The sequence below is a fragment of the Populus euphratica genome, unplaced genomic scaffold (genome assembly GCF_000495115.2).
Source record: "Populus euphratica unplaced genomic scaffold, PopEup_1.0 scaffold45.1, whole genome shotgun sequence".
NCBI classification, from domain to species: Eukaryota; Viridiplantae; Streptophyta; class Magnoliopsida; order Malpighiales; family Salicaceae; genus Populus; species Populus euphratica.
The window spans coordinates 1,251,081-1,263,890 of record NW_011499886.1 but is presented as its reverse complement, the minus strand read 5'-3'; the positions used below and the strand labels follow the sequence as shown (position 1 = coordinate 1,263,890).

Sequence of the window (12,810 nt, the reverse complement as noted above, 5' to 3'; positions counted from 1 at the left end):
GGGGAAGAGGACATGAATGAATAGAGACGGAGGATAGGACGTCATTAGCAAGACTTAATTATAGTATCTAAGACCAAAACGGTCTATTTCTTCAGTTACTGGCTTGGAGTCTTTTATTTTATTTGCTGGTCCACTCGGATGTGCATAGTAAAATGCATATTTGAAAGTTTCTAAATATTAAAATAATATTTTTTTTATTTTTAAAAATATATTTTATAATAATTTTAAAATATAAAAATAAATTAAATTTTAAACAAACAATATTTTAACTATAGGTTAACATTAACAAATCCGCTTAGTAGAAGAAGAATAAAGAAGATATTATAGGTTAACATTTGGCAAAATTCCAGATTGTATTTTATTATTATTCAGGAAAAAAAAAAAAAACTAAGTTTTGGGCTGTGGCTTTGTTTGCTCGTGTCGTGTTTTGTGGAGGTTGGAATGCACTCGAGAAATGGCTTCCAAGAATAAATAAAAAAGGACAGGACCCACCGACCGACAGGAAGACTTTGATGTCATGGTGAGCTGGATCCCACCTTGACTTCATCTTATTCACATGATTACAAGGATTAATTTTTTTGGAATACATGTTAAAAAAATATTTATACTATTAAAAATTTAGAGGCATTGTGATTAAATATTAATTAAATTTTAAAAAATAATTATTTATTTTTTCCATTAAATTAAACCATACAAAAATTAATACATCATCAGCTAAAGAGATTCAAATTAAAAATATCTAAAAAAAAGTAATTATATTAATATTAATTAGCCCATCAAACATACAATCATAGGCTCCATTAAATTAATTTGAATTTTTTATTTTATCATAAAATAAAAAATCTAACTTATTTTATATCAAAATTAAAAATATAAAAAATTAAATTAATATATGTATATATATATCTCAGCTTTATTCATTATTTATATAAATAATTAAACTAACTCCACGTCCTTTCAGTTATTTTTTATAAGTCAAGCTATCATTGCAACTTTGATTACAAGTGTTTAAAATGTATAAAAATAATATATTTATCATATAAAAATATTTAATATTATTATTAAATTAGATACAATAATTTAAATTTGAAAAACTTTGACCCATCCAGTGAAAGATTCACTAAGTTAAATTAGTTTTTTAATTTTATTATATGACAAAATAATAATTTAGATTGAAAAATATATATGAAAGAGAAGTTATTATAAAGTTCTTTACATGTAAAAATAAAATAATAACTTGTTTTTTTTTATGGTTTGAAACATCAATGCATGCAAGCATGAGGGGAATAAAAACAATATGATGAATGTAACTTAATTGAATTAGATTCTAAATTTATTTTTTAAATATTATTAGTTTGAGTTTTATAAATTTAGAGTTATTAAAAAATTCTATAATCATTAAAGTTTAATGTTTATAGAATTAATCAAGGTACATATAAGTTAGTTTCATATCTATATTAACCTAGAAAAAAAAAACAGTAACAAGATTGATGCTATCCCCTTGAGTAACAATAATATTATTTTTTTCTAACCTTTGCATAAATTTTTTAATTAGCATATATACTCTACACATAAATACAACTCCTCGAACCATTTTAACAAGTCTGAACATATTCGGCAAGAATTCATTATAAGCTCTAGAAGTAGTGCTCTAGCCTTTGGTATGGCAATGCGAGCAAGAAAAATACAGAGAGCTTAACTCATACTCCTGAATGCTTAAATAGACTAAAAGACAAGGAGGATAATTTAAAGGTTCTGTTTTCTTTCTTTCTTTTTTAAAAAATGTGTTTGCCGTGCGTGTTTAAGAAGATAAACACACCTTGTGACAAAATCCATCCTCTTCTATGTACAAGATGAGACTAATGTTTGAAAATATATTGAGATAAAAATTAGGAGAACAATTTCATGTTGGGTAAATGTCTATTTGATAATGTGGTTAAATCTGTTTTATAAATTGTTTTTTATCTCAAAAAACATCAACTATGAAGTAAATAAATAAAAAAAATATTTTAAGTACTTTTCTATAGTTTTAATATGTTGAGGAAAAAAAATTCATTAATTTAATAGATTTTTAATTAAAAAATACTTATGCAAAAACACTCCACACCACATTATGAAAGACATATTTATTAGTATATTTCATTTTATGTTTTTTGGGGTTTTATTTCTTGATTTTGGAGCAATGTATTTTAATGAAAGAGTTGCTTACTTATGAGCTAGATAAAGAACTTGTACTAGCATATTATTTATTTACTTATTTATTTTTATTTTAAGGGGTGATTTCTTTATGTCAATCGAGCCCATGTCTTGTTTTCTTTGTATTATGGCATTGAATGTTTTTTAAAAGTGATTTTTAAAAAAAAAATGCATCTAAATAATTTTTTTCAATTTTTTTTTATTTTTAACATTAACATATTAAAATCAACAAAAAAACACTAATTTGATGTTTTTCATACTAAATATACTTTTAAAACTCATCTAAACATAATTTTAACTGCAAAAACAATCTAGCTGCTAGAGTATCAATATCACACATTCAAAGAAACCTTCTATGTGTTGATTTCAAAATCTAGTACTGTCATCCTAGATGTATGCAATGTCCAACCACTCAGCCAATTTTACATGATTATTCTCTTAAAGACTAGAAAATACTATCATGCAAGTAAATGTTCCTTTCTGTGTGATCATCCATCCATCCATCCATCCATCTCTAACATTCAAAATAGAGGGACAATTGGCAAGGATTGTATCTTGATGACCTTTTTTTGTTGCTAAAATATTTGACATGTAATACCAATATGGGCTTGGATAACTTAACAGGCATTTATGTCCTTCTCAGTCGACATGTAAAATCAAAATGGGCTGGACCCCTTATGGGCTAAAAGCACGAGTGTGGAAGGATCGATGGGCTCTGCCTTTTATTCCATGGAGTCTCATTTATAGAGAGATCCATTTCAATGTACAGTCCCGAAGCATCTTTTAGCCTAGATACAGTTTGCTTAGACTGTGTTCATTTTTTTAGGTAATTTTTGTTGTTGTAATTTTAAAAAATAAATTTTAAAAAAGTATAATAAGCTGTGTTTAATTGAATTTAAATACATATTGGTTAAAAGTTTATACATATGTTTAAAATATTTTATCAGTTGTATTTGGAAGTATAATTGTAATGGTTTTTTAAAGTGTTTTTTTACTTGAAAATATATTAAAATAATTTTTTTTATTTTTAAATTTTTTTTTTGTTATTAATACATTAAATAATATAAAAATATTAATTTAAAATAATATCTTGTTGCTTATACTTCACCCTAAACATAAAAGCTCGCAGTAGCCAAAGCTCGCGGTAGCCAAAGCAGTAACATCGTGGTTCTTCCTTACGCCACGCCACGCCACTGCATGATCGATCCCGCGACAGCATGTGAAGTTGTAGTAACAGGGAGCTGGCTCCCCTTATTAAATATTAGCTAGAACTAAGACCCTCCAAGGCAAGGCAGCGAGCCAAGTGGCTAACACGTTGGGGTTCTTCCTGGGTTCTATTCACTTGACCATGTTTCAGAACATTCTAAGCTCATTCGTGAACGATCGAGTGGGACCAGGCAGGACCCAGGGCCGTCTTTTCTCGGCGGTGGATATATCAGACGTGCTTGTCCGCGTCGAGCTGCATGTGCATATTGGAGTGGAATTCGAGAAGTCATGGACGGGCTTTGCGTTTGCTCAGCGGGGGTTGATCTCTAGGCACACAGCGGTATTCTCGAGGAACAAATAGTTTGGAGAGGAAAGTCGTGCTCCTTAGCTGTGCACGAGGAGGCCTGCATTTCGTAATCCACGATTAGTAATTTCGTAAATGGGATTCTTTATTAGGTTTGGCAGGTGTTAGGGTATTGGCTATATTCATTCTAAAGTCAATTTAGTTGTAAAGACTTCGATTTAATTATATTGATTTTATTTTTATTCTCGTGAGGTTTTATTTTACTTTAAAAAATTAGGGTTTCCCTGGTTTCAGCACATGATTAGGTAATTTTCTTTCACTACAGTTTCTATTTTTATTTTATTCTTAAAAATAACAAAATAAAATAAAATAAAATTTCCATAACTACCATCCCACCACTAATATCATAAATCAGTAACATATGTACTTCAAGTCATGCCCTCGCAGGGAAAAGAATTTATTTAATTTGTCTTTTTATTTGAGTTTGATTTTTTTTATATGTTCATCACCCCATGGTGCTTTACCTAAATATTGAACTTATAAAGTATTCAATAAATCTAAAAATTAATTATAATATATATGAAATTCAGATATCTTGAATTACCAAAAGAAATAAATAAATATAATCATCATGATTATCATCATAACAACTATTATTTTATTATTCACTTCTTAACCATTATCTTTCATTTTTATATTTTTACTATTATTATTAATATTAATTCTACCATTACCATTAATATTAATTTTACCATCACCATCACCATTACCATTATCATTACAATAGTTATCATTATTGGTTTTATAATTTCTACAAATATATTAAAAAAAAAATTTACATGCATTTATTAGGCTCATCTTTATTATATCATCATCAAATACTATAATCATCATTATTTACAAATAAAAAAAATATAATATTTAATTTACTATAATCATCATTATTTAATAACAAATTAAATACATCACATTATCATGATTAATATGACCGTTTATTACATATAAAAAGTGTTTAAATTACTCATGGTAGAATGATCATTAGCTCATTTAATCAAATATTATTATAAATTTAATTAATATTTTAATATAAAAACACAAGTACTTGTCTTATTACAGGTTCGCAAATGTTTATTATATCTTATGCTTGTCAATTGCTTTGATTGGTATTTTTTTTGGGACATAAAAGAAAAATCATAATGACAATAGGTGATATTAGTAATTTAAATATCTGAAATGTTGTTGTTGCTATCCGTTTTTTCTAGGAGAAATTAAGATAATTAATTATGCCATGTTGCGTGATACTAATCTATAATATTGAATATATTAATCAAAGAAAGAGAAATCAACCATTGTTTTTATAGTTTAGTGATTAAGGCAATGATCACTCGTGATTTATTTAATTTTTTACATGATTAATTTGTTAATTATATATATATATATATATATATATTTTAATGTGGATGTTCAGGTTAACTCGCGTATATCATAACTAAATTTATAAATTTTGAAATTAATAACTATATAATTCTTTAATAATTATTATATAAGCAATTAAATACTTAAACTTAAAACTAAAAAAAAAAAAATTTAATTGCTGCTTAACTAAAACCTAGATGAACACCTCCTACTTATTACATATATATTTAGTAATATTAGAAGAGATGCAGAGTGCTGCCTGCGAGGTACCAGTGGCTTTGCCGATCATAGCCACTGACCAGTCCTATATATTGTCACCACTCTTTTCTTCGGTGAGTTTCCAAGGCTCTTTCAACGGGTAACAAGTCATTATTTTGTAAGGTGGAAAAGTAAAATATGGGCATCGATTTTATTACGAAAGAAAAGGGTGATGGGCTCCAGGAGAAGTAAGTTCTATACAAACTTATAGTTTATTTGATTCCTACAGTGTTGTTATGTTGTGTTTCGAATTCACATCTCCAGTTGCAGTGGCTAGACGGGGGAGATAAGTTAAATGGTGTGTGTCTATATATATATATATATATTAATTATCAATTATCATTCACGATCTGAATAATTCTATTGAAGCGTGAACAAATTAAAACCTCCTGATTGTCATGTTAAAACCTAACTAACACAAAGAAATCTGTGGTCTGATCATCAACAAAAAATTAGCCCAAAAAGACCTCCAATATTGTCAAAAGAAGAAGAAGAAGAAGAAGAAAAGATTCTCCATTCTCCTTCGAGTAGCAAAGGTCGATCGAAGGCTAGCATCATATATATAATTAATCATTAAAAGTTTCATGTTACCTTGATTATATTGAAGGGGAACAATTAGTTAGAATATCACCCACCAACATATCAAGATCTAGAAAGCGTCCATAACCATGCACCTGATGGCATTGAGTAAGTTCTAAGACTAACAGTCCATGAGTAGTTTCTTCGATCCCACATCATGAAAAACCAAACAAATCTTTTAATATTTAGGGGTGGTTGGATGTGTAATAATAATTGTTTTTTAAAATATTTTTTATAAGGTATTAGAATAATTTTTTTTATTTTTTAAAAATTATTTTTGATATTAATATATTAAAATGATTTAAAAATACTAAAAAATTAAATTAATTTGAAGTAAAGAAAAGAATAAAAATATTCAATTTTTTTAAAAATATTTTTAAAATACAAAAATAAATAAATTCTAAAATGACAGAGGATAGACTACAAACTTTATACCATAATTACCAATTGTATTTAAAAACAAAAACATGAGAAAATGACAATTTAGGCAATCTGCCAAATGCTTTGTTAATTTTTGGAAACATAGTTAGAATTATATTTTTTAAAAAATTAATTTTTTTATTCAAAATATTTTTTATAAAAATGAAAAATTATTTTAATATATTTTAAATAAAATTATTTTAAAGAACAATAATTATTATATTATTCGTACACCGACATTTAATGGTTCGAGACTTCAGATAATAGTTTTATTCTTTGTAAGTGGACAGGCAACCCTTCGCTAATTTCCACAATTAAATAATTTGTTAAATGAGAAGAATGAGAGCATATGGATCTGCACAAATGATTAGAAAACTGGCATCTCCAGACAGGGACAAGAAATCTTAAACGCAGCGACGTCGTTACTTATTAGAAATTAGCTGGTTTAACTGGCTATTGTTGTGGTGATATTATAATTATAATTATAATTACTTAATAATTTAACTATATTATCATATGCTTGATTGTGTTATCGTAGTCGTTATAAATACATGTATTTGAATAGAATTATCAACATATATTTTACCCATGAAAATGTTTATCCTAGGTTCTGTGTAGTTTTATAGCATTTTATTTTTTCCCAATTTCGTATTAATTACTATTTTTTTATTAATTAAAATTGAACTCATAAAACTTCTATACAAAAACTAAAATCAAAACGTAATAATTACTTAAACTATATAGTATAATTTACTTTCATGAGGCACATCGAATTTATATTTTTAATTACTTTTTTAATCCTGTGCTTTTATTAAGAAAAGAAGCTTGATTAAAAAAATAATAAGTAACTGGACAATAAATAAATGAGCTCTTATAAAAAACTTTCGAACAATTTACAATAAACCTATGCCAAGAAATGGTGATTTAAAATACTTAGTCTAAGTGTAATTAACATCAACAAAATCATAACCTTGGACCCCCTAAATACAAAAAACTCAAGGCTCGAGAATAATTATCTATGGTCAAATGTAATTATCTACAATAATTATCATGATTATTGTGTTAAATGTCTTAGTCCACGATAACTATCTTTGGTTTTTAGTTAATTTGTTTTAAATTAATGCCATGTCTTTTAACCAAACCTCCCCATCTTATCTACCTTTTTATATTTTCCAAAAAAAAAAAAATTACGGAAGAAAATAATTGTAAACAGATTTAAAAACACATTAATTTAGTAAAAACAATGTTTAAAATACAAGGACTAACTGATTGTTTCTTGAAACTGTGGGGACTAAGTTTATGATAAACTCTCTTCGTCTCTAATATAAGTAGGAGTAGAATCCTTCGTAGGTTGCTGATTTCACGGCTGTTCTTGTGGCCTTCACTTTCCGTGTCTTGTTCGACCGTCCATTTTCCGCTCCCTGGCACATAGTTTATAGGTGTTTTGTACTAACAAAACGAAACCAAACTGATTTCTTCTTCCTTTTTTTATATATTTAACCAAGCTCCTCATATATACACCTGTCTTTCTTTCTCCTTTCAAGTAGTAGTTTTGGATCAATATGGATAAATAAGGCTATATATACAAGCTTGCATCTTTTACAGCCCAGATCTGCTTCTCTTCATTTTATCAACTCAAGGTTTGTTAAATGTGATTTCTCACTCGCTTATAATCTTCAGCTCATTTATCATTGGATCTTGATTTTGTTGGTACATTTGTGACTGTCTTTTACGTGTTTATCTGGGTTTCTTTTCTTTTTTGCAAAACATGTGAGACATGATTAAGGTGTAATGGATCTTATGCGATTTTAATGGGGTTCCTTTTGGAGTTAAACGTGGTAAATATTTGTTTTCAGCGAAAGGAATGTCATTGTAATGGCTTGATTATATAGATGTGCATTGTTTAATTGTTTTTCTTGTTTCATCTTTATTGGTTTTGCCTGTAATGTTGTGTTTTGTGGTTATTTGTAATGGCGTTTTCAAACTTCTTTTTATTAGTAAGTTAGAAGCCTTTCGAAAGCCAAGCATTTGGTGTGGTAGTAGTGTGTTTTCCCCCCGAAGATTGGTATTATATATGCTAAAAGTTCGTCAACTTTTTTTAAAGGGTGTTCGATGCCAATTTCATTTCATAAGTTCAGAAGATTGTATCTTTTTTCTATTATTTCTACGATTTTTTGAATCTGGATATGTTGTCTATTTGGGGAGCTATTCAACTTCGTGTGTTTTAAATATTGATGAAATGTTTTTTGAAGTTTTTGACCGATGTGTCAAAATGCATGCTTTTTAGGCTGTGTTGCGATGAGATTTTTTTGATTTTCAACTTTGATCTGCAGGTGTTAAAAGTTTTGAGAATTGATTGGCTATAGTAAAGCATGGCGTTAGGCAAATATAGTAGGGTAGACAATAGAAGACATAATTCGAGTTACTGCTCAACAGTCACGGTTGTGGTGTTTGTGGGTCTCTGCTTGGTTGGGGCATGGATGATGACATCGTCATCTGTGGTTCCTGGTCAAAATGTAGACGTTCCTGCTCAGGAAAACAAGAATGAGGTGAAACAACAAGTGACTGAGAGCAATGAAATTAACACTACTGAGAGCAATGAAATCAACACTAAGCAATTTGAAGATAACCCAGGTGATTTGCCTGAGGATGCAACAAAAGGTGACACCAGTATGCCCGAAGAGAAGCCAGAGGAGAAGCCAGATGCAACAAAAGGTGACAACAGTATGCCCGAGGAGAAGCCAGAAGAGAAGCCCGAGGAGAAGCCCGAGGGGAAGCCAGAAGAGAAGCCCGAGGAGAAGCCAGTAGAGAAAACCGAGGAAAAATCTAATGAAGAGACAAAGTCGGATGATGGTTCAGATACCGAGACACAAAATGGAGTCAACAATACAGAAGATGTGGATGCTAAAACCAACGATGGAGAAACAAACACGGAAGATGGAGGGACAAAGGCAGATGATAGTGACGGTAATGCAGCTGGACAAGGAGATTCCGAGGAGAATTCAACAGGGAAGAAACCTGATACTGATGAGACCGAAACAAAATCCGATGAGAATGCTGGTGAAGATAAGGATAGGGAAACAGGGAATGATCAGCTAGATGAGAAGGTGGATCAGAAAGATGATAAGGACTCCGATAAAAGTTCTGATGGGCAGGCCAACAACCAGAGTTCAGGCGAGCTACTTCCTTCAGGGGCTCAGTCAGAGCTTTCGAATGAGACCTCCACTCAGAGTGGGTCGTGGTCAACTCAGGCGGCAGAGTCAAAGAATGAGAAGGAAACTCAACAGTCTTCTAACCAGCAAAAGGGGTACAATTGGAAATTGTGCAATGTCACTGCTGGGCCTGATTTCATCCCATGTCTTGACAATCTGCAAGCAATCAGGAGTCTTCAATCTACAAAGCACTATGAACATCGAGAGAGGCACTGTCCTGAAGAACCTCCAACCTGTCTTGTTCTGCTTCCAGAAGGATATAAACGGCCAATTGAGTGGCCTACAAGCAGGGAAAAGGTACGAACAATAAGTTCATGCAAGTTCATTGACGGTCTGGCATTCTTATTGCAAGTTTGGATTAATCGACTGCTTTGCTGCAGATATGGTACCACAATGTTCCCCACACCCAGCTTGCACAATATAAGGGGCATCAAAACTGGGTGAAAGTTACAGGTGAATTCCTCACTTTCCCTGGTGGTGGAACCCAGTTTCAGCACGGGGCTCTCCATTACATCGACTTCTTAAATGAGGTGAACCCAGTTATATGCTATTTTTAAAGCCTTTTTTTTTTTTTGGTGTTTTATGAATGTATGGTTGCTGTTTGCCACTCTCCTCACTCTGGGTTGCAATTTTTCTGGAGTTACTATTATGATTGTGCTTCCTGGCTTTGTATTATTATTAGAGATATCATTATCTTTAGTTTTGTAAGTTATTTGTTTTTGTTAGTCTACTCCAAAGGTGTTGGTTGAGGTAAGAACTCTTGAGATCTTGGCCTCACAAATTAGTAACTTGAATTCAAATCCAACTTCAATGATTTTGGTGGTTATTCTAAGCAATAGAGTTCTAGTTTGACTAGATGTGGGTTACTCCAGCACTTGATGGATCAGTATCTTGGATATAAAATTGAATACGCGTTGTATATCCAAATTCATTAGTAATCATCATATCAGCATAGTATTGAAGGCTTTGGGTTGTGGTTTGAAAAACTTGAAATACAGGTAAATAATTCGAAGGGAAATGCTGAGGTTATTTTTAGGGAAGAAAGATGGATAGAGCTGCAGTGTGGGAGCTGACTTTGAAACTGCTGGATCTGTGTGGGCTAGCATAGATTGATGCAGGGGGGAAATACTCAACTTAAAGTTAACATTTCCTTTAGTCTCATGTGTGATTGAATGATTATCTGTACACATACACTGTTCCAATTCTTTGATAATACAGCACCCTTCAACTTTTCCAAATAAAAGTATTTGATAATACAGCATCCTTCAACTTTTCCAAATTCAGAAAGTAGCATTTTCATATAGACAAGCTTATTCTCAATTGCTTTTACTTTTTGCATTTTGACAACAACATGCATAAGCTTTTGGTGGTTTCTTCCTTAATTTTGTGTGTCATTCTCTTGTGAGATAATTGTGAATGTTGAGATGTATATGCTGCAGTCTGTGCCTGGCATTGCATGGGGAAAACGAACCCGTGTGATTTTGGATGTTGGATGTGGAGTTGCTAGCTTTGGAGGATATCTTTTCGACAGAGATGTCCTAGCAATGTCATTTGCTCCTAAAGATGAGCATGAAGCTCAAATACAATTTGCTCTTGAAAGAGGAATCCCAGCTATATCTGCCGTGATGGGAACAAAGAGGCTTCCCTACCCAGGCAGAGTTTTTGATGCTGTCCATTGTGCACGCTGTAGAGTACCTTGGCATATTGAAGGTATGCACATAATTTGTATTTCTTCAGATAGGTTTAAGCTCATCCAAACTTTTGATTTTTGTTGGCTGCATTTTCTGATTTGCTCCATCTGCCAATCTCTTTCTGATGTTCAAAACATCATAGCATCCGATTGCAAATGTTTGCTTGCTATATGGTGACTAATGAAAAGATTCAGTGCCTGTTGAAACAATCTTAATTGAGATTTCTTGGTTTTAATTAACAAAATAAAGAAAGCAGTATAGAATATAAATTTGTTTTATCTTAGCAATTGACATATGCAGGTGGTAAACTTCTTCTGGAGCTGAATCGCGTGTTGCGACCTGGTGGTTTCTTTGTGTGGTCAGCCACTCCTGTTTATCAGAAACTAGCTGAAGATGTTGAAATTTGGCAAGGTGGGTGATTTTTTAACCAAATATGCACTAATTTTTGAGAGAGTTCATTGATTCTAACAAATTGTGTTTTTCATGGAATTATTTGCAGCCATGACTGAACTAACAAAAGCTATGTGCTGGGAACTTGTGTCTATTAACAAGGATAAACTTAATGGAGTTGGTGTAGCTACGTACAGGAAGCCTGCTTCCAATGAATGCTATGAGAAAAGATCAAAACAAGAGCCTCCACTTTGTGAAGCATCTGATGATCCTAATGCAGCCTGGTAATTTTACTCTTAAGCCAGCAGACATTTTTAAGTAATAATCCATGTCTCACTGCTAAAAACTCCCTGTGGATATGTGCCTTTTTAAAAATTGGACCATGCATGTGTATCTTATGAAATCTATGTTCTTTTACATTTTTGTGCACCCACAAAAAAAGAAGAGAAGTTGCATGTGAATTTGGAAAATGGAACATCACTGAATTTGAAAGAAGGTGCTGTGATTTTTCTTAGATATAATTTTCATTATTAGAAATAGCAAGCATGCATTACAAGGTGCATGACTTCTATAACTTTGTTTTATTCCCGTGCTTAGGAATGTGCCATTGCAAGCATGTATGCATAAGGTGCCTGTAGGTTCACTGGAACGTGGGTCTCAATGGCCAGAGCAATGGCCCGCAAGGTTGGATAAAGCGCCCTATTGGATGTTGAGTTCCCAAGTAGGAGTTTATGGTAAACCCGCACCAGAAGATTTCACTGCAGATTATGAGCACTGGAAGCGGGTGGTCTCGAATTCATATCTAAATGGAATTGGATTAAACTGGTCATCTGTGAGAAATGCCATGGACATGAGATCTGTTTATGGAGGGTAAGCACGGCTTTTGTTGTTTCTTGTAGAAAGTGTTTAATGATTTACTCTCCTTTTTATTTCAATGGGAAATACATAGTTAACTTGTTTTTTTTTTTTTTTAATCTTTCTTGCCACACTTTGTAATGTATACCTTTGTTTTGCTGGCATGGAGAATAATCTACTTCTTCTTGTATACCTCTGAGCAGGGTTTGGTTCTTTTGTGAAATCATATAATAAAATGAAAATATTGTCTCTTTCCCCTGGTTTGATATTATTGTTGTGTTGG

At 31.4% G+C, this 12,810-nt stretch overlaps 1 protein-coding gene across 6 annotated transcripts in view; it reads left to right on the top strand.

The window, feature by feature from the left end:
• Positions 1-7,737: 7,737 nt before the first annotated feature.
• LOC105130378 (S-adenosyl-L-methionine-dependent methyltransferases superfamily protein) overlaps positions 7,738-12,810 on the top strand; it is a 6,008-nt gene continuing 935 nt past the window's right edge. The window contains exons 1-8 of one of the 6 annotated variants that reach the window (XM_011032859.1): positions 7,738-8,019; positions 8,713-9,040; positions 9,095-9,888; positions 9,972-10,121; positions 11,031-11,301; positions 11,583-11,693; positions 11,782-11,956; positions 12,270-12,542. In XM_011032859.1, coding sequence (XP_011031161.1) covers positions 8,752-9,040; positions 9,095-9,888; positions 9,972-10,121; positions 11,031-11,301; positions 11,583-11,693; positions 11,782-11,956; positions 12,270-12,542 — 2,063 coding nt within the window. In that variant the 5' untranslated portion in view covers positions 7,738-8,019; positions 8,713-8,751. Of the gene's footprint in view, positions 8,020-8,712; positions 9,889-9,971; positions 10,122-11,030; positions 11,302-11,582; positions 11,694-11,781; positions 11,957-12,269; positions 12,543-12,810 lie in introns of all 6 variants that reach the window. The other 5 variants (XM_011032858.1, XM_011032855.1, XM_011032857.1 and 2 more) reach the window with 5 other exon arrangements.